We start from the raw sequence: 22,170 nt of genomic DNA on the forward strand, positions 1-22,170 counted from the left end.
CTGCTACTGAGCTTGACCTGCACTGGTCTGTATATTCGATATTTCTTTCCAAACTGTGTTCAAGCTTGATATTGCAACATAATATTTTGGAAACAATGACATGTCATGAAATATCTAAAAAGGGATTGTGAAATTGAGTGAATATTGTTATAAGTTTGAACTGACTATGGCCATATTTTGTATGTTCACTGAGTGATTTGTTGAAGTAAATGCTCTCACGGTTTGCCTCCCTTTATTCAGAAAAGATACATACACATGGCCAGACTCTATTACTGATACACTGATATATATATACATGTAGGTGCCTCATTTATAATTAGTATGAAGTTAACACTTTACAAGTTCCAGAAGAAGAATGAATTTTAACATGCGGAAAAGTGAAATTGCAAATTTAGTGAAACAGTCTTTACATGGACGCAATTTAGTATGAGATGAGCAATGGCGGTAATATCATGAAGCAACTGAGGTACCGAATGGAAACTGTGCATTTACCTTAGTGCAACTCCTTCACTGTTGGGACGGTGAATATCTTTGTGCAGTTCAGATAGAAAAAAGGAGATGTTTTGTTCCATTTTACTGCAGGTCTGGTCGCTAGGGAAATGATGGCCCTGCTAGAGCACATATAAGGGAGCAGAAGTAATCTAGAGACTCTACCGTAGTTCTGGTATAAGTTGGCCTGGAGGTAGTTTAGGTACAGGAGAGACGTAGTAACCCTGTCAGGATGCACTGCGGGCCAAGGAAGGACATTGTCGTTCTATCATAGTTTAGCTCGGGTATAAAAGGGACATGGTGGTTCTACGATTTAGAAAAGCGAAGAAACGAGATTTTCAAAAACGAAAATTGAGGTTGTTAATCAGCTTGCATTTATTTTGTCTTTTCACGTATGAATATTTAAGATTTGTTCATTATCGTACTTTCGGGGCGAAAAGACGAAAAAATGAGAAGTTATATTCCCAATTCTCTGTCTCACCCCTGAAGTGATATTACAATCCTGGAAGTGATATCACACCTCCTGAAAAGATATTACAAACCCTGTAGTGATATCAAACCCCTGAACTGATATCACACATTTTGAAGAGATATTACAACCTCTGAAGTGATATTACACCCGCTGTAGTGATATCACATCCACTGAAGTTATATCACACCTCCTGAAGAGATATCACACACCCAAAAGTGATATCACACCTCCTGAAGTGATATCACACCCCCTGAAGTGATATTACAACCCTAGTAATGATATTACGCCCCCTGAAGGGATATCACGCCCCCTGAAGTGATATCACACCCCCTGAAATGATATCACACCCCCTGAAGTGATATTACACTTCCTGAAGTGATATCACACCCCCTGACACATTTGTGTAAGAATTCAGACACATTTGTGTAAAAGAAAGTTGTACACTGCTTTTAAAAACTGACCATATTAAATGGCATATTTTCATTCATGGATTGATCAGCTGATATACTGACACCATCAGCTACATTTACAAACAAAAAGTTTTAAATTGTTTTGCCTAGTTTTTGCCAAAGTGATGAACATTACCCCTATTCAATCTTTTACTTAACAAAGGAGCCCTTTTGTTAGATTTACATAGGTGAGTGAGTTCTAAATATAGATTCACACACCTGTGCATGATCTGGTTGTGACTGCCCATAGGATTATACTGTGTAGTTCATGGTTAATTGAATTATTGACAAAACAGACAACGTATATTGAATTTTTTGTTTACAAATGTTGATTATAACATTATGACTTCGATGATAATTATGAACATGCCATTTTGCCTGGTTATTATAGTTTTGACTTACCTGTACACAAACATGTCCGAGCTTAGACACAAAAAATCTTCTTTACTGAAAGGATGTGTTGGAGTTCAACGCATTCTCTCAGGTGAGAGGATATATATTCCTAGGCTACAGTAACATGTTTATTAGAAATTAAGCTTACCCACGAATTTAATAATTTCATAATTGACTCATTCAATGAAGCTTTGATAGGAATATATATATATATATATATATATATATATTATTTTCATCGTGGTATGAAGGAAAAACCAAATTGTAAACTGCATGAATTAAAATATCTAACAACTGGGCCTGTATTTCACTAGACACCGGCTGAAGTTTATGCGAGTCAAAATAAGACTTTATTTGGATGTTATATACTATCTCCACAACAGACTTGTCCGCGATCACGACCAAAGTTACATACATTTACTTACACGTACGAATTTACGACTTCGCCGTTGTTAACTATGCGCCGCTTTCTCTTTTTCTCTGCAGGTGGGGATGCCATCCTGCCCAATTTATTGCCCATTTTCATGATCACGTGACATACTCAAGAACGATAACTCTGTCGTGCGCTTTTGATTATGAATAGCTTCATTGTTAAATTCTTTTTCAGTTGGAGCTTTACGAATGTGTGTATTTGCTATGAATTTTGTGGATAGACAAGTTACCTGTTTTTATGTAAGAATTTTATATCATATTGAAACAATTCATGTTACGATAACATGTAGATTACGGACGGTAAGCACTCCGCGAACATATCTGATGAAATACTAAATTTGACAGCGTTGATATGCATCGTACAGAAAAAATACCATTCTTACCTGCAAGTTATCAGTATTTATTAACTCCAAGTTAAGTGATAGTTCCCCCCCCTCCCTCCACTTACTTACATGACGTATTTGACATTTCATGGCAAATTACCACTTAAGGGAAATAGATGCTTTCATGTGAGGGCATATACCCGGAGGGATTGCTGACTTCTCTGGTACGGCTTAATTACAAAACGAACATGGTTGTACTGATTACGAAATGACAAATACCGGTATGTGGGACTTTATGATAATACAATATTGATTATGTTGGTTTGTCTATCGTATCATTAAACAATTATGTTTTTATTTACAAAATAATAAACAACTATAAACAATGTTTGTATATTGTTTTAATTCTAAACTTGTCAATTTTATTTTCAAACGTTTCCATTTGCAAACCCATGCATGCAAATGCACATCTTGCACAACATATTGCAAATACATTCCCGTACACATACGAACACACTTACAGCATATTTCTTGACATGTAAATAGATTTGTTAATATTATCTCACATCCCTTAAATGAAGAAATATATACAGATATTGTTATCTATCAAATTAAGTCTAGAGTAACATACATTTACGCATGGTATATTAAAAACAGGATAGTTATGTAGTGTAAAATCAGCGTCTTTTGATTAAGTGAAACACTGTGTTACAGTATCTAACCTACCAGGCATACTACTATAGAATAAAACCTAATTGTAAATTTCCGGAATCGTTGATATCGTATAGATGTCAACAAAGACGTTCATACCATACAAGAAAAAAAGACAAACAAAAGACACACGAAGAAAAAAAACCTTATAATACAAAGTAAGCTATTATCATTTTTATGTTATGTATAGTTCAATAGTAGTTATGATGTGCCGAAAGGAACTTTTTTAATTTTGTAATTTCTTTGCATTGTAGCGATAACAAATTTCGAAGTGATATACATTCAGGAATCGTGATATGAAGGTCTACTGTATATTTAATAGTAAATATATGTCATGGGCTAGCACTATATTTCATAAAAAAAAGATGTTAAACAAGACTACATCAAGACGACAAACACGTTGTGTTCATTTATATATATTATCACTTCTTCAGTGTACATAGCTTGATGGTTGACCCTGAAAGACTGTTGTCCTCCGACATAGACACAGTATCTGCAGATCTCCGATAAAGGGCGTTAGTAAAAGCCCATCCCTTTGTATTATAGGTAGCACTCATCAGTTGTCGGGCAGTAAAGTATACAGCCCCTCCCATTAAAATCAATCCTAGTATTCCAATAACAATACCCATTATTTCTCCAGTGGACAAGCCAGTGACGACTTCTGAAAGTCAAGAAAATGTGTAATAGAATGAATTGCTGTGTAGTATCTATCAATATTCATAATGCAATATAAATGGCCGAAGCGGCGTTATCATATTTAAAGTTACTGAGCGTCAGGTGGAATTGTGATCAATCAACGCATCAAGAAATAGGAAGGGAAAAAGGTAGGTCAAAGAACAAAATACAAGTAGCACAAACACAATTTTACATATAGTCAAGAATAAAATAATGCTATATTCAGGCTACATAAATGTATCACCGTCGATGTTACAAGTTTGTAGTAACTAAATGAATTGGTAAACGACTTACCCGATGTTATTTCTGTGAGAACCCAAATAACACTCGAGTAAAGATAGTATTCTGTAATCCCGTATTTCATTATTATTGTTTTTGCTGATAATGAGACTTTTTAGTTTCCAAGTTTTTTTACTAATGAAATATCACAGATATCAGTATACCCAATTACTTCCTTTAAATGATAATACGTAAAACATTTCATAGTAAATCTGTATCCAGTGGTAATTCGGGGTGTTTGATCCATTTCCTTTGTTTCAGTCCCATCTATTTAAGAAGATTGCTATCGAAAACATGTTTTCTTTTCCCTTTCTGTATTGATTTTAAATGAAGAAACAGTTATACCGATTTTAACGAAATAAAAAAAATGAAAATTCAGTCGGTTTTGTCTTACCATATATTATACGTATTTCATCACCAACTTTACGAAATCTTGCCCTATAGTATTTTGATTGCTTGAAAGAAATTTCTCCTTTCAAAAAAAAAAACAAAAAACAAAAACTGGAAATTATTTTGTGCAACACGTCCTCCTCATCGTTTAATTGTTTATTAAGACCCACGGTTAAAGTAAAAAATAAAATACCTTTATGCGGCAACGGCTGTGTTCTCCTTGCAAAGTAATGCAAAGGATTTTTTCCGGAAGAGGTAGAAACCTCTTCTGTCATGCTTGTCGATGATTGGTCCTTCGACACAATTACGGTGGTCGTCGTTTCCGGTTCCGTTGCAGTTGTTTCCTCTGTTTTCGATGTTGTAAATGTGGTCACCTCTGTTTCTAATTACAAGAATGTTAAAAGTAAGAAGTGACTAGTACGATGAGATAATTATTATTATATATATAACTATTTTATACCTTCAGAACTTACTTACCTATCTTTGGAGCAATATATAATTATTATATACCTCCAGGACATACCTACCTCGGGAGCATTATATAATTATTTTATACCTCCGCGACATACCTACCTACCTTTGGAGTGTATATAATAATTTTATACCTGCAGGACATACCTACCTACCTTAGGAGCATTACATAATTATTTCATAACTTCAGGACATACCTACCTACCTTGGGATCATTATATAATTATTTTATACCTCCAGGACATACCTACCTACCTTGGGATCATTATATAATTATTTTATACCTCCAGGACATACCTACCTACCTTAGGAGCATTATATAATTATTTTATACCTCCATGACATACCTTCCTACCTTGGGATCATTATATAATTATTTTATACCTCCAGGACATACCTACCTACCTTGGGATCATTATATAATTATTTCATAACTTCAGGACATACCTTCCTACCTTGGGATCATTATATAATCATTTTATACCTCCAGGACATACCTACCTACCTTGGGATCATTATATAATTATTTTATACCTCCAGGACATACCTACCTACCTTGGGATCATTATATAATTATTTCATAACTTCAGGACATACCTTCCTACCTTGGGATCATTATATAATCATTTTATACCTCCAGGGCATACCTACCTACCTTGGGATCATTATATAGTTATTTTATACCTCCAGGACATACCTACCTACCTTGGGATCATTATATAATTATTTCATACCTCCATGACATACTTACCTATATTTGGAGCATTATATAATTATTTCATACCTCCATGACATACCTTCCTACCTTAGGAGCATTATATAATTATTTTATACCTCCAGGACATACCTTCCTACCTTAGGAGCATTATATAATTATTTCATACCTCTATGACATACTTACCTACCTTTGGAGCATTATATAATTATTTCATACCTCCATGACATACTTACCTATATTTGGAGCATTGTTTGATGTAACCATATTGTTGCAATAAGTTTACAAGCATATATGTATGTCCATCACATACTAACATGTTTGATACAGGATTGTAAACCATGTCTCTGCACTCGGAAAATGACCTTTTTAGGTAATATTCAGACAGAAAATATCTTGCACATGAACAAATACCTTGTTTTTTTTTCAATATCCCGATATTTAGAAAGTCTTTTTCCTTGACTCAGTTTATTTTCTCTTTACTGAAGTCTCCGTGTAAATTATACTTCAAATCATGTTTTTGAAATTTTCAATTTAAGTTTGAATTATGATACCGTTCACTTGTTCAAGTATTCTTTATTCTTTTAAAGATGGAGACTGTAGACACATAACTCGTAAATGGAAAATAGAACGTTCCGACTTTGCCGATGTTTATAAAAAACAAAGAGCAATGTCATTCTTAAACCTATTGACCTGGTGATATTTCATGTCACGTCAAAGATAAAACTTACGTGACTGTCCTTTACATATATAAGGTCTGTTGTACGCCTTACAGTTGAGGTCGTTCCACCTCCCGCTACTGTACATTTCCACGCATTGTTCGTCTTCGTTGTTCCAAGCTGATGAAGGTTCATTTTCATTCCAGTTCTCAAATCCAGTTGGCGTTCCGTCCACCCACTGAAAGATTTGTGCAGGCGATTCCAAGTAATCAGACGCACCTTCATAGTCAGATCCGTAATCTGTAAAATCGGTTTCATTAAAGAATCGGACACGTGTTCAAATGTAAAGTAGCTGTATGCTATCATGTAGAAAGACTATACTATGAATTTAGGAATTGAGGATTTCAGAATTTCGTTTATTTAAAGGATATATAGATTTACGAAATACGTCACGTTTAAAAAACTGATTTGAAATTTTACTTGTGGTGGATATCGTGAACGTTAATTGTCCATGATATCAGGTATGAATGGAACATTAATGAAAAAAATATTTGACAGTACAGCTGATAGAAATGACTTTTAAAATTAAGGGCCACTTGTCAAAACGTGCGTGTTTAATTTATTAAAAAGGTTTTATATTAGTGTTTACATATTTTGTTTAAATTTTAATGTACAAGCCAATTAAGTGGTAAAAAGGCTAAGACCGACCTTGATCAACATGGTGAATGTCACAGATGAAGCTGAAGACGCTAACTATTACGGACCACCTGTTCGTTTTTCTGCTGGTATTTTTCAGGTGTCTATGTAATTCCTTTTTAAATGAATTTATTTATTTGTTCGTCTTTGATATACGTTTAATGCATTATAAAGTTACTTTTACATGTAAGGATAGTATCACATAAATACTCGAGGAGTTATCTCTGAATACTTACAATAAAGATCTGGTCGTATTTTGTTGCCTTCCAGCCTATTGTATCCTATCCATACGTTTGGAGTGGGCTCTGTAGAAAGGTCATGTATCAAACCCTTCACGTAATTCAACTCATCTATGTCACGAATGCTTACAAGATTCATTTCTTTCTCAACGCAGGTGTCTCTGGCCAAAGTCCATGACAAGGGATTATCCAGTTCCACGAAGTAGCACATATTCATATGTAAATGCATTCCAACAGGGCAAATTCCAGGCGGTGGAATAGTTTGCGGTACGACTGTAGCAGATTTGGAAATGTTGATGTGACAATAAAACATCACTTGACGTCAAATTGACAAAGATGTTATATTCACTACATATGTTGTGAGTAAGATAGTGATAAAATCCAACTTTTCTGAACAGCAGTCATGAACATTTAACAACAAAATGTGAGAACATGTGTTTAAACAATTACAATGACTGCTACTGCTGCTAATACTACTACAACTACTACAAAAACAAAAACAAGTTTGACATTTTTGTATAACTGAAAGCCGACGTCGAATTGATGCGAATGCAAACGATGTAGTTTCTATCATATCAAAAGAAAGACATGTGAACTTATATTATACAGTTGGACAATGTAGCTTAACTTCTACTGGTACGCCCGGACGTCCCTTTTGATTATTTGATTATTTCTATAGATAAAAATGCATACAAACCTAAACTCTTTTCGCATAGAAATGACATTTTTAAATCACATGCTGATGTCTTCCACCGGTTGTTTTGGGAAACTGTACATTTTTTCTCTGTCACAATGCTAGGCTGCCCTTCTGCCCAGTTTGTAAAATCAAAGGGCCAACCGTCCGCCCAAACCATGTCTTCAGATACCTTAAAAGAAAAGAAATTATAACTCACCTTAGCACAAAGTTGACAGTTGTAAGATACCACATCAAGGCAATTAATCGAAACGTTACAAAATACTACTATAATTGAAGAATTATAGAAGACTATCACCTACACAGAAAAAAAATCAAAAAATAAAGTATAATTGTGTTTGTTTTCAAGGAATAAGAAGAAAATAAAATTCCTAAATGGTAAAAGTTACACTCAATTCGGTTTATAGTACTACTATTAGAAACTGAAGTTACTTCGTTTAAATAGTAAACATAGTAACACTGCATGGCTAATGTATCTATATTGAATGTAATAAAAAAAAATACGTGCACCAGATTTTCAGAGAATGGATTTCCTTTTAACCAATGAATTTGCCTCAACAAAATTGCACAGTGACTTGAATATCAAATCTGAAATTGATCATTGGAAACTACGCCGTAAGTATACGATAAAACAAATTCATCATACATTTTAGTTTACGTCATATGGAATTAGTTGCTTTATCCGTTCATTGGTTTCAATAGCAAAGGCGCTTAGTATCACTGACACGTCCAAGAAGGACGAATCTGTACAGAAATGTTATTTGCTTATATGTCCTTTTTCACAGTCCTTTCAACTGTTTCTTGTATGTCAATGGGTTGTTTGTAACCTGGACGAGCATGGCAAGCATCGCTGATATAAGAATGGCGCAAAAACCAAATATACAATATCTACAAGACTTTGTTACATTATATATACCTGTATATCTATAGGTCTATATCTTAACACATCTCCCAGATACACATCACTAACTATACCACTCCCATAACCAAGCACACTCTTACCATATTATTATTTACATTCACCTATGTAAATTGCCCATCACTACAAATAGCAGCCTGATATCCACTAAGTCACTCAGTTGTCACTTACACCACATCCATCACACTAAAATGTGCACGAATGTTCTCTTCCCATTTTCCCAATTGACGATGACTGCTCCAGTGAAAATACTCCACGATACAGAAATATGGTGATCTGCTCATACACGGACAGTTTAAGCTACCAATATCATCTATGAAACTGCTTGCCCACATTGGACACCCATCACATCTATAACGAAAGATCATCTGTCCACAGATAATAAATCATAGAACTGCCCACACAGGACTGCGTTCACTAACTAATTCGCCCACACAGGACTGCATTCACTCACTACATCGCCCACACAGGACTGCGTTCACTCACTACTTCGCCCACACAGGACTGCGTTCACTCACTACTTCGCCAACACAGGACTGCGTTCACTCACTACTTCGCCCACACAGGACTGCGTTCACACACTACTTCGCCCACACAGGACTGCGTTCACTCACTACTTCGCCAACACAGGACTGCGTTCACTCACTACTTCGCCAACACAGGACTGCGTTCACTCACTACTTCGCCCACACAGGACTGCGTTCACTCACTACTTCGCCCACACAGGACTGCGTTCACACACTACTTCGTCCACACAGGACTGCGTTCACTCACACACACGTTCACTCACTTCTTCGCCACACAGGACTGCGTTCACTCACTACTTCGCCCACACAGGACTGCGTTCACTCACTACTTCGCCCACACAGGACTGCGTTCACTCACTACTTCGCCCACACAGGACTGCTTTCACTCACTACTTCGCCCACACAGGACTGCGTTCACACACTACTTCGCCCACACAGGACTGCGTTCACTCACTACTTCGCCCACACAGGACTGCGTTCACTCACTACTTCGCCCACACAGGACTGCGTTCACTCACTACTTCGCCCACACAGGACTGCGTTCACTCACTACTTCGCCCACACAGGACTGCGTTCACTCACTACTTCGCCCATACAGGACTGCGTTCACTCACTTCTTCGCCAACACAGGACTGCGTTCACTCACTACTTCGCCCACACAGGACTGCGTTCACTCACTGCGTTCACTCACTACTTCGCCAACACAGGACTGCGTTCACTCACTACTTCGCCAACACAGGACTGCGTTCACTCACTACTTCGCCCACACAGGACTGCGTTCACTCACTACTTCGCCCACACAGGACTGCGTTCACTCACTACTTCGCCCAAACAGGACTGCGTTCACTCACTACTTCGCCAACACAGGACTGCGTTCACTCACTACTTCGCCCACACAGGACTGCGTTCACACACTACTTCGCCCACACACACACACAACACACACACACACACACACACACACTTCGCCACACACACACACACACACACACACACACACACACAGGATATACATATATATATATACTGCGTTCACTCACTATTTCGCCAACACAGGACTGCGTTCACTCACTACTTCGCCAACACAGGACTGCGTTCACTCACTTCTTCGCCCACACAGGACTGCGTTCACTCACTACTTCGCCCACACAGGACTGCGTTCACTCACTACTTCGCCCACACAGGACTGCGTTCACTCACTACTTCGCCCACACAGGACTGCGTTCACACACTACTTCGTCCACACAGGACTGCGTTCACTCACTACTTCGCCCACACAGGACTGCGTTCACTCACTACTTCGCCCACACAGGACTGCGTTCACTCACTACTTCGCCCACACAGGACTGCGTTCACTCACTACATTTCGCCCACACAGGACTGCGTTCACTCACTACTTCGCCCACACAGGACTGCGTTCACTCACTACTTCGCCCACACAGGACTGCGTTCACTCACTACTTCGCCCACACAGGACTGCGTTCACTCACTACTTCGCCCACACAGGACTGCGTTTCACTACTTCGCCCACACAGGACACTCACTACTTCACCCACACAGGACTGCGTTCACTCACTACTTCGCCCACACAGGATTGCGTTCACTCACTACTTCGCCCACACAGGACTGTATAAATGACCGTCTTGCCCATAAAAAGGAACTACATTTATATACAGTTTTCTTGTCCAAACATGACTCATCTATGGAACATCTATTGTACCACTGTCCTCAAGCCATTATGGGTTAGAGTTGGAACGACATAAATATGACTATATCTAACTGTTGTGTCCTGTTATATCACACACACACACACACACACACACACACACACACACACACACACACACACACCTACACACACACACACACACACACACACACACACACACACACACACACACACATATATATATATATATAGTTCAATATGATAAAGGCATTGTGTATCGTTTAAATATGTGAACATAAAAAGTTCAACACGGCAAATGCAGTTGATTATCGCTAACGTTTTCAAGCCTGTAGTGGCTATCTTCAGGCGATTACTTTTAATGTCTTGGTTTCGGCATTATGACGTAACATAATCAATGACATTAGGGGAGATAATAACGTTATTAATTGTTGGGTGTCGCGACACTAAATATTGCCATTTAGTGCCGGTTTAAGAAGTTTAACAAACATGTCTTCTAAAAGTAATCGCCTGAAGATAGCCACTATAGGCTTGCAAACGTTAGCGATAATCAACTGCATTTGCCGTGTTGAACTTTTTATGTTCACACACACACACACACATATATATATATATGTGTGTGTAGATTAGCCGTTTGCATGACAATACCTAGTTCTAAATACAAACATACTGCACTAATTACATAACCAAAACTAAGCAAAACGTGTCATATTGTCAGGTATGAATTGTTCTCATCGGTGCGCACTTTATATATATGTACATTAATTTTCAAAATTTGCATTAATGCAAAACACAACATACATGTATTTCAGGTATATCACTCAATGTATGGAATTTTGGGATGGCTTACCGCAATCCTTATTTTGGTATTAAGGTGTACCCCATTTCAACATCAACACGCTCAAACAACCATTCCACCGCTCCGCTTGCTCACGTATATCTCGTTCCTTACGCCCTACTTAAATTCACCCGATGAACCCGAAACCGATGTATCCGTATTTATAATATTTGCAAAAAAAATATCACAAGAATGACAATGAAATACAAAGATAAGAAAAACTACATCGAAATAATAAAATAGAATAAATGTACAGAGTTACAAACACATTATATACTGGATATTTGTTTAAATATGATTATAAACGGTTGGCACTGTGACAGCGTTCACTTCTGCATCATTTGTACAGAACTAGCCTAAAGGCCTATTCAGTCTTTACTACCTCTATGCTATGGATTACCTCGCTCTTCTTCAGACCAATCCAGAAAGGAGCAGATTGAAGCTGGCTTGTGAATACTTCTATGAAAGCCTGTTCATAAACAGTGCCCACTGAAACTAGGTCAGCGGAGTCTATTTGACACGTGGTTCGCGCCATATCCCAAGTCATATCCGATTGAACGAGCTTGTAGCAGCTATCAAAAGAATACTTGTATCCATGGGGACACTCTTTGTCTGCCACAGGAGGGATTGTAGGAAAATGCATTGCTGACAAAAGTGTAGAAACAAATAACTTAAAGTTTTATTTTAAATTCAATAATAATGTAAAAAGATAGGAACAACAAACAAGCAATTATTACGAAAATATTTATAAACAAATTGCTTTGAAAAAAACCCAAACAAATAGAACTCCACAGCTTATAAAGATGATACTGGCAAAGAGTCTCCATAATGAGTTGGATTAAAACGCATTACCAAATCAGACAGACCAAATATTTCTTCTAATTATAAGTGTAGTCACGCATGGCTTTTAGATAACATGTTGTTCCTCGAATTGATGAAGAGAAAAATGTCTTTCAGTGATTGATTAATTCAGCACGTTATTTTCTGTAACTCATAATTACATTTATACCACAAGAGGTTATAATCTGAAAAAAAGTATGTATTCAGACAATCTATACATTTTCGCAAATACATGTACCTACTCTTCCATATAATACTAAGTTAATCAAAATATAAACAAAAGAAATAATTACTAGGGAATCATTTAAAACAATATGTTGAGAATATCACGTCACGGGAAAGTATCACCTTTTTTTACCACTTAAAGCCGTGTGCTTATATCCAACATGGGAACAATAAGCAAGTATTATGAACGTTTACGAGAATCCTATACATAAAGAAGAGAGAGTTTTTTTCTTAAGATTCTCTGTGGCTACTTCAGGTAAGATTCTACCTTAAAATGTATTACTCACATTTCTTAGATTTGCAGATGAAACCGAGTTCTTTCCAACAAGGCACATCATTCCATTTCCCTGCTCTGTTTCCAGTATTTAACATCTCAACGCATCTTTCCTGTGAAAAAGGTCAATGTACCGTGTATATATCTACTATCTTTGTAGTATTAATATATTAGCAGTATTTAATATACAGCCGAGTAAAACATATGTTGCTACATCCAACGCTTTAAACAATATTCTACTTCAGTCTCGTTAGAACCTTTGTGATATCATAATATTATTATAATATGACAATAATATTAAATATCAATACCTGCAAAAAATTGGATATATGATATTTTGAATACTTTGTCATATTCTTTTTAAACAAAAATGCAAATATAACTCATTCATATGTACATATCGTGAGTAACTAGTATTTCTGTAAGTAATTCAAATCATTCATATGTAAACAATCATATTTAGATTATTGATCTAAATTTCTTTCGATTCAAATTAAGTTTATCCTATTCCGTCTAGATCAGACATACACATCGATAAGATATACCTACATATTCACCATTCGGTTCGCCTTGATCCCAGTTTGTAAAAGTAACTTGAGAATTATCTTCCCATGAATAGGCTTTGAAATGATCGCTAAGTCCAATATAAAACGTCATGCCACGGAATTCCCTCTTCCCAAGTAGACCCAATAAGAAAGCTTTGAAACAAAAGCACAAACAGAAAATTGGTTTATTATCACGAACTTGAAGATATTTAAACTCAAAAGTGTAAATCAACACACGAAATTTACAGCGATACAAAGAAGAAAATAACACGTATCTGTTGTTATGAAAAAGACTGTTATATCATTTATATCGTATAACATGACATGCTCGTAGTTAAGACTTTTCCCGGCTAACGACAAACCGCGATAAAATGTAACAGACTTCAGAGAGAGGCATGAAGTATGTATGTTGCGTTAAGAACTCATGCTATTGCGTATACCCTTGAAATTTAGTCGGAGCAAAACCAATAGAGAAAATGTCAACGGACATTTGAAGTATTTTACGTAACGGTACTTTCGGTGACTTGAAGCATACATTGTATTACCTTGTTCCCTTGCACTGTTGATGCTTGTCAGTTGTGCTTCTGAATATTTTTTTTCACACTTCGTTCCAGCATGAATATATTGGACTTGGCCGTCAGTAGGAGTTGAAATATAATAGCATTTGTCATCTGAAATACGTGCAGTACGATAATATATTACAATATGTTACTTTAGCTGCACTAAAAGTATTGTATTGAAACAGAACACTGCCTCTTCAAAAAGTCATTAAAGGCTAGCTAATAACATTACATCGCATGATTTCCGGTGTCAGAGTAAGACAAGGCATGGACGACGGAATGTGAATGTGAGTATGAAGTTGAATTGAATCAGTGATTTTTTGATAGGAATCACGAACTTTTGCCTGTGTTGCTATGCTTTCGTTTCACAGATCACAGTCAAGGTTTTGCTGAGTTGTGGTTCTTCTACTCCGGTCAGTTCAAAATAAATATATATCCTGTATACCATGGTTACGTCGAACATTCGTTTAACAATTTATATATTTATATATATAACGTCGATGAATGTATTCATAACTCGTTATCACCCTGTGGTACACAGGTAGCACCGCAGCGAACGTTTGTGGCACTCTTATATAAAGAATCAGTAACAGAATGGAACACTCATGCAAATATGCAAAATGAAACTTGATATATTATTTAATTCCTTGTTTAAGACAAATTGTAATAAAAGACAAACTTCTATTTCGGATAATCAAGATTGATTGTATGTAATTTATCGTGGTTTCCTCACTAGTATCGGTCATGCAGCTGATTGAAGAGTATAGATACACGAGATGGTTCCTTCGCAGGAGTACTTCGAGTTTTCGGAAAACAGTCTAATCTAGTATATCAATCTAGTCACTGATTTTGCTTTAATTCTCCAGTCGTTGATAAGCAGAGCTGCGGCATTCGAGAACTATATTCTTACATAATTATATGTTAAATTCGTGTCCTTTCAAAATATCTGAAATGTCAGTCTTGTAGTTTTAGGGATATTCTACGAAAATCGAAAGTGCTGACAAATAGATTAAGACATAATTAACATAGATAAATGTAAAACTGATTCAGACAGTTCATTAGCAGTTAATACTTAAAAGTGCTGCAATGTTCACTGGTTGGATTTTTCAATAGTTCACACGTACCATATGGTGACGGTATAAAATCATGTGGACATCCACCCAAAGGGAGAGGTTGAGGTGATGGTTGGGGTGTCGCTATAATAGCAGTATTGTTGGGCTTCTTACAGATATATCCAGTAACCATCTCGTTACAATGAACACTGACCCAAAACCCTGCAAAACCAATATATATATATTCATACTTCATGAAAGGCCCCTGCAAAAAGGTCTTTAACTTACAAAAAGCGTATATCATATAACAATGGGTAATGTTAATGATGAATTCATTCATAGGAAGTATACTGACAAATATAACGACTGCCTGGTCACTATCATAAGTTGATTGAAATACAATGCATCAAAATACGTTATATCAATATTTTCAATGTTGTCTCTACCTCCTTTATAAATTAGGGAGATATAATATTCATGATTTGACTTGGATTTCAATGAATGTATTTTCTTCACAAAGGATGCTTTCTTCTTGTTTAAAAGTAATTTCAAAAAATAAAAAGGACGTCTGCACAACCATATCTTGCTTTAAAAAAAACACACACATATGTATAGATGTATATCATAGATGTCTAGGTCTGCGAAGTTTACATGAGAACTGAACAATTTCGTCAAATAAATCTTAAATTGTTTTTCTGTTATGTCACCTGGTTTGCGTTTACTCTGCGAAAAAAAACTTTTGATGTTATGAATTATACAAAACATGTGTCATAATTTATACGGTTTTTCTTTCATGTACCATTTTGATAGAACATAAAGATGAAATCTAGCCTTTAGTAGCTTCCTAAAGCTTTCGCACGTAAATGATAATCGGTAGACTTTGTACCTATTATTCCATTTTTTGAAGTAATGGTAGTGAAGTTATGTTCTACATGTAAGACATGAGTATAATTTGATATTTAACCCTTTAACTTGAGTGATATTATGTAGAACGTGATGTTACGATACTAAATTCATTTTGAAATTCTCAACAAAATGTCCGTTATTCAGGTAGAGAGGGAAAATACTAATTTTGGCCGAAGTACGTATTGTGTGTTTGTTTTATATCAGTGTTAAAAAAAACTAAATAACTTATGGCATATTACAAAAATGATAAACAGAAGGTTTTGATTTCTATGTAAACTTTTAGTTTGTTCATTTTTTACCTTGTTTCACCGACAGAGTTTGAATTAAAATTCAGTTAATACGTCATTATTTTCTTTCTTTTTTCTGGTCAAGGAGAAGAGGATACCCTTATTGTTCTGGTCAATAATTCGAATACATTTGATATAAAACGTGTAACAATTTGTACGGCTAGTATATTTTATTTGACATATCGTTGGCTTCTCTTTACTAATGAAATCTGCTTCATACAATCTACTAGCATATTTCGATTCTGATTTAACTACGAATCGCGAACATAATACTCCAAACTACCACAATCACATTTTATATTACCTAAAAACTTCTATACCATAAGCAGTAATTGTGTCGGAAACACCGTAGCTATTACGTATCATTGTAAATATTTATTGATTAGCTAAAACATCGCCATTTTGAATGCATCCATAGCACTAAATACTTTGTAACTTGGCATAGGCATAGAATATCCCCTTAAAAACTTATTCTTAAAAATGACTAGAAAATGTGGATAAAGGTTAAAAGATTAGTATGCATGGTAAATGGAATGTTTTTCTGAGCAGTCAATATATATTTATACATAACAAAAAGAACACTATACACTGTATGCGACATCTTTTTAATTACAATTTCAATGTACACAATATTGTACATACCACTATTTACTTTCGATACACATCTTTGAAATGGAATGTTATCACCTGATTGGCGCGGGAGCCAATGAGTGTACTCAACGGGTGTGCCATCTGACCATCTGAAAATTTAACAATATTTTAATTCCACTTTGTTAGTCGTCTTTGTATGACAATCGTTTTGTAGTGTTTGTTGTGTCAGACAACTACTTGTTAAAGATTATCATTAAAATCAGACAGCATGCAATTTTCAACCAATCGGAAGATCTCCTTATGGTTTACTTGTACAACTGCATTACATTTAATGTTATATTTATTCTGGTGTATAAATATAAAAAAGAAAATAACAAAATAGAGGAAAAGTGTATATTCAAAATCTGTTTGAAAATATCCGAAACGAATAGTGGAATGCTCGATTTCCCATTATTCAAGCAAAATGAAGACGTTACCTTTGATTATAATTATATTTTAATGTACATGAATGCGTCTTCTTGGCCAAGGCAATATAGTCAAGTGTGACCTTTTTTGACTTATGAAAAAATTGAAAAAATAGTAAACTCTTGCACACCACTTCTCATATACTAACAATCATATAAAGGTTCGTAAAATCCCATCACGTACGTTTTGAAAAATGTGATAAGTAAGAAACGGAACACTAACAACAAGTCTCCCTACTATATAAACAAATAAACAAATATAGGTATTTACTATGTGATAGGAGATTGCACAAAAGACAAGAATAGATAGTACTTTTTTAAATAAATTGAACTTCGATGCAGTTTTGTCATTCAAGACCAAAGGTCTAAATTTTGTAACCTAGATAGATGAATATGAACTAGGCGCCGTTTTTTAAAAATCAAAAAGATAATAGATAGAGGCGTTGATTCAGCATGTTACATGTCATTCGTAATATGGCGTGCATTGAGTTTTGTGTTTGCGTTTTTCCTATAAAGTAAAAACAAAAACAAATGGAGATAGAAAATAATTCAAAGTTATGTGATTAGGTACCCTGAACAGTTAACAAATCAACAATTGGGGTCAAAAGTATTCTTGTCTCGATAATGTTATTTTGAATATGAACGTATAACTTACGTGTAGCCATCAAGATGCAAGTTACTCAAGCCAATCCACTGCCCAATGGATTTAATCCCCATCGTAGTCTTCAAAAAATATGTCAATGACAGCTTCAATATTATTTTGAGTGACAAAAACCACTATAGCAAAGAATTCAGTATTATTAGAATTATTATTAAAATATCTCAATGTTGTTTTGATCCTTCGTATATAGAAATAAGTTGAGATACGAAAACTAGCATAGAGCAGAACACGTTATTATTTCTCTAGTTTGGAGGAGTCACATGTCATACCAAAGATTTTTACCAGGGTACTGAGGAAATGATATTAGAGTTAACAATCAATACCAATTTTTAGGGATCGAAATTTCCCGGTATCGACTATAGCGTAGCCTTCTCAATATCAGGTGAAGATCCGAGATGGGCTGTTCGACGCGCTCTATCCATGATGGTTATTGTTTCACAGGAAGCAGAGAAACGGATCATTTGGTGTTGTTGTGTTTGTGTCCTTGGTGATGTCTCTTTACCCTTATTGCCATGGGACACATATGAGGTGCCTAGCGTATGTTGTTTAGTGAGGTAGCCACTAGCTACTACTAAAATGGCCCTGGCCGATCACCAGGCGATAAACCCAACACTCAAACAGACAGTCCCATGTAAGACAATGCGTCCTATATATTTTCAGTGACGACCGTTTTTCTCCTTAATATCCTAAATTTGTTATTTCATCGAGATTAGCATACATTCAATTGACGGTTATGAAACTGCATTATCAAATATAATTCTCTTTTACGTTGTTGGTCTTTCAGTGAAAATGGCCACAATGTATGTCATTATTTCCGTGTCAACTTGTTGGTATGAACAGTCAAACATTATTAAGACTGTGTCTTTTACTGTTGAAATTAAAGAAATCAATTATATAGTTTCTGAAGTAGAGTCAACAATGACTTGCAAACAGTGAATTTGGAATTGTTAATTATTTTCCATGTTAGCATTAATGACAAAAAACTTCCCAATATACAAAGGCACAACTAGGGCTCTGGCGTTCATAATATTTCAGATATCAGTTAAATGATTTGCAAGGTGCATCCCAGCAGAATGTCGTTCAATGTATAACTACTCTCTTCTGAGATTCGAAGCATAACATCAACTTGACACAAAATCATGCTAACAAACAGCTTAAGCAGAACAAAACAAAAATGGTAATAGAAAGATGTAAATGCATCCATGAAAAAATCTTTTTTAACAAAAGTCGACAAGCACAAGATGTAATAGGAAGTGGTTGGAAAGCGTTACTGTATCCCTTTCCAGGATAGATAAAGAAAAAAAACACGTATACCTAGGTTGAGATATGCTACAGCTAGCAACAAAACATGTGTTATCATTACTTCTTTTATTTTTTCTACGAGATAAAACAAACTACCAAGTCACCTGGACTTAGTCAGTCGCCGTATGTTTGGGCTCCGTAATTTTACCGAAGTTTACTTATTCCTCCGTATCTAAGAATGCTAATTGTTGGCTTGGAGTAGTTTGAAACATCAATGAACCATATTTTTATGACCTTTTTTCTGTGAAAGTTTGTGAAAAACGATGTTTAAGAAAAAAAAATCGCGTAGAACAATGGACTGACCATCAATAGTGACAATTGTTCGCGCGCACTAGGAGTGTGTGTATACATTGTACCTTACCTACACGGGATTTACTAATGTTACCTGTACGTACTGGTGGATTCGAACTGTTATATCAGTAATCATGCCTGGATCTAGGACCAGTGTGGGTAGCGGGAGGACGGGAAGCAAAGGGAGGCCTCTGGACATTGTTAATGAACCCGCTGCAGAGAAGGACAGGATAAATGTCCTTTTTGAGATGGTAGCTACCCTTGTGACCAAATCGGACTTGGACAAGATGATGGACAGAAAACTAGAGCGATTAAGAGAGGATATTAGGGAGGAGAACCGTGTGCTAGTTGAACAGTTAGAAGGACTAATTTTCGACCTCGAAAAAGACAACGATGTCTCACGAGATAAGGTGGAAAAGCTAGAAGCCCATGTGAGTCCGAGATATTCAACGCTTCTCTAGATTATAAGATGAACGACCTGTAACAGCAGGGGGAAAATTCTATTCGCATTGTTGGATTGGAGGATACCAACGAACAGGAATCTGTAGACGACTGAAAGTTCACATATTTCTGGACACAGTAAACACAAATATTGTAGATATCGAATGATGTGATCGATAGTGGACTAGGGTATGACTCAGTACCACCAGAGAGGGACTTCCTCTGGTTTATCGATCAATTTTTTGTGTTAATTTCTTTTATGTTATCTTTGCTTTTCTCTTCTACATTACTTTTGCTCTCTTTGACTGGACTAAATATTATACTCCCGAACGCTATAGATGTAACATGATGGAGGGTGTATCCATGTTGTCTGCGAACTGTCAGGGGCTTGGGGGCAGTATTAAAAGAAAAGACGTTTCTTCTCATCTAAAAGCTAGGAAATGTTGTATTTACCGCCTGCAAGACACACACTTTACTGATGAAAATCAAAACATTAGTAGACATAAATGAGGGTTTTAGTGCTACTTTAATTCCTTTAGATCTAATTCAAGAGGGGTTGCAATTCTGTTTAATAACAATTTTGAAATTACAGTTAATAAAGGAAAGAACGATTTGTTCGGAAATTTCTTGGCTCTTGATATCACACTGGAAGGTGCTAAGATTACATTAATCACAGCACAGTGTATGGTCCATATACTGACTCGCCTAGCTTCTATGATATGGTAGCTGATACTATTGGGGATTTTGGCAATGCTAAATACATTATCTGTGGTGATTTTAACCTAGTTGTAAGTCCTGACTATGATAGTAGGCAAGTGAGAAAGTTTTAGAAATTATTGAAAGTCACTCTTTAGTCGATATTTATAGGGAACTGCATTCAGATAGAAGATATACGTGGAAGAGAACCCATTGAAACAGGCTAGATTAGATTTTTTTATATCAGATAATTTACTATCCAGTGTAACTAGTGCAACTATTGAACCAGGACACAGGTCAGATCACTCATTTCCTTTACTTAATTTAACATTTAATGAATTTAAACGAGGAAAGGATCTGTGGAAATTTAATTCCTCTTTCCTAAATGACGAGGTGTATCTTGATTTGGTTAAAAATGTTATTCTACAGACAAAAATGCAGTATTGCCTACCTGTTTACAATAGGAATAATATAATTAATATTCCAGTTACTGAGATTCAATTTTCAATTGATGATCAACCTTTTTTGAAACATTGTTAATGGAAATTAGGGGAAAGAGCATATCCTACTCATCCTTTAAAAAGAAACTGTAAATAGAAATGAAAACATTATTAGAAACGAGATACAAAACTTGGAGGACCAAAAGCAGGTTGATATTGAAGAATTAGAATGTAAGAAAAAACAGTTAAAAAATATTATAGTTAACAAGATTAAAGACAATGCTATAATATCTAGTGTACAATGGCATGAACAGGGGGAAAAGCCAACTAAATGTTTTTTTTAATTTAGAAAATAGGAATTTTATCTCTAAAATAATATCAAAGACAGAGAAAGAAAATGTCATAATATCACAACAGGAAGATATTCTTGAGAGGGTACGTTCTTTTTATGAAAAACTATATGATGACAGATATGAGACAGATGATGTTGATTTGATTGTACTGTTGGATGGATGTGATGTTCCAATATAAAAAATA

The 22,170-nt window shown here is 35.7% G+C and overlaps 1 protein-coding gene across 1 annotated transcript in view; it reads right to left on the reverse strand.

Moving 5' to 3' along the window:
* Nucleotides 1-2,939: 2,939 nt before the first annotated feature.
* Nucleotides 2,940-22,170, reverse strand: part of LOC132561107 (macrophage mannose receptor 1-like) — a 50,465-nt gene continuing 31,234 nt past the window's right edge. The window contains exons 31-42 of the mRNA XM_060225837.1: nucleotides 18,458-18,525; nucleotides 17,390-17,487; nucleotides 15,627-15,776; nucleotides 14,488-14,613; nucleotides 13,947-14,095; nucleotides 13,411-13,510; nucleotides 12,459-12,703; nucleotides 8,091-8,259; nucleotides 7,391-7,666; nucleotides 6,531-6,758; nucleotides 4,807-4,995; nucleotides 2,940-3,930 (exon numbers count right to left, since the gene is read on the reverse strand). Of these exons, the coding sequence (XP_060081820.1) occupies nucleotides 3,692-3,930; nucleotides 4,807-4,995; nucleotides 6,531-6,758; nucleotides 7,391-7,666; nucleotides 8,091-8,259; nucleotides 12,459-12,703; nucleotides 13,411-13,510; nucleotides 13,947-14,095; nucleotides 14,488-14,613; nucleotides 15,627-15,776; nucleotides 17,390-17,487; nucleotides 18,458-18,525 (2,037 nt within the window). The 3' untranslated portion in view covers nucleotides 2,940-3,691. The remainder of the gene's footprint in view (nucleotides 3,931-4,806; nucleotides 4,996-6,530; nucleotides 6,759-7,390; nucleotides 7,667-8,090; nucleotides 8,260-12,458; nucleotides 12,704-13,410; nucleotides 13,511-13,946; nucleotides 14,096-14,487; nucleotides 14,614-15,626; nucleotides 15,777-17,389; nucleotides 17,488-18,457; nucleotides 18,526-22,170) is intronic.

Source organism: Ylistrum balloti, unplaced genomic scaffold, assembly GCF_031769215.1.
Source record: "Ylistrum balloti isolate Yb309-2 unplaced genomic scaffold, AGI_CSIRO_Ybal_v1 Utg371148, whole genome shotgun sequence".
NCBI classification, from domain to species: Eukaryota; Metazoa; Mollusca; class Bivalvia; order Pectinida; family Pectinidae; genus Ylistrum; species Ylistrum balloti.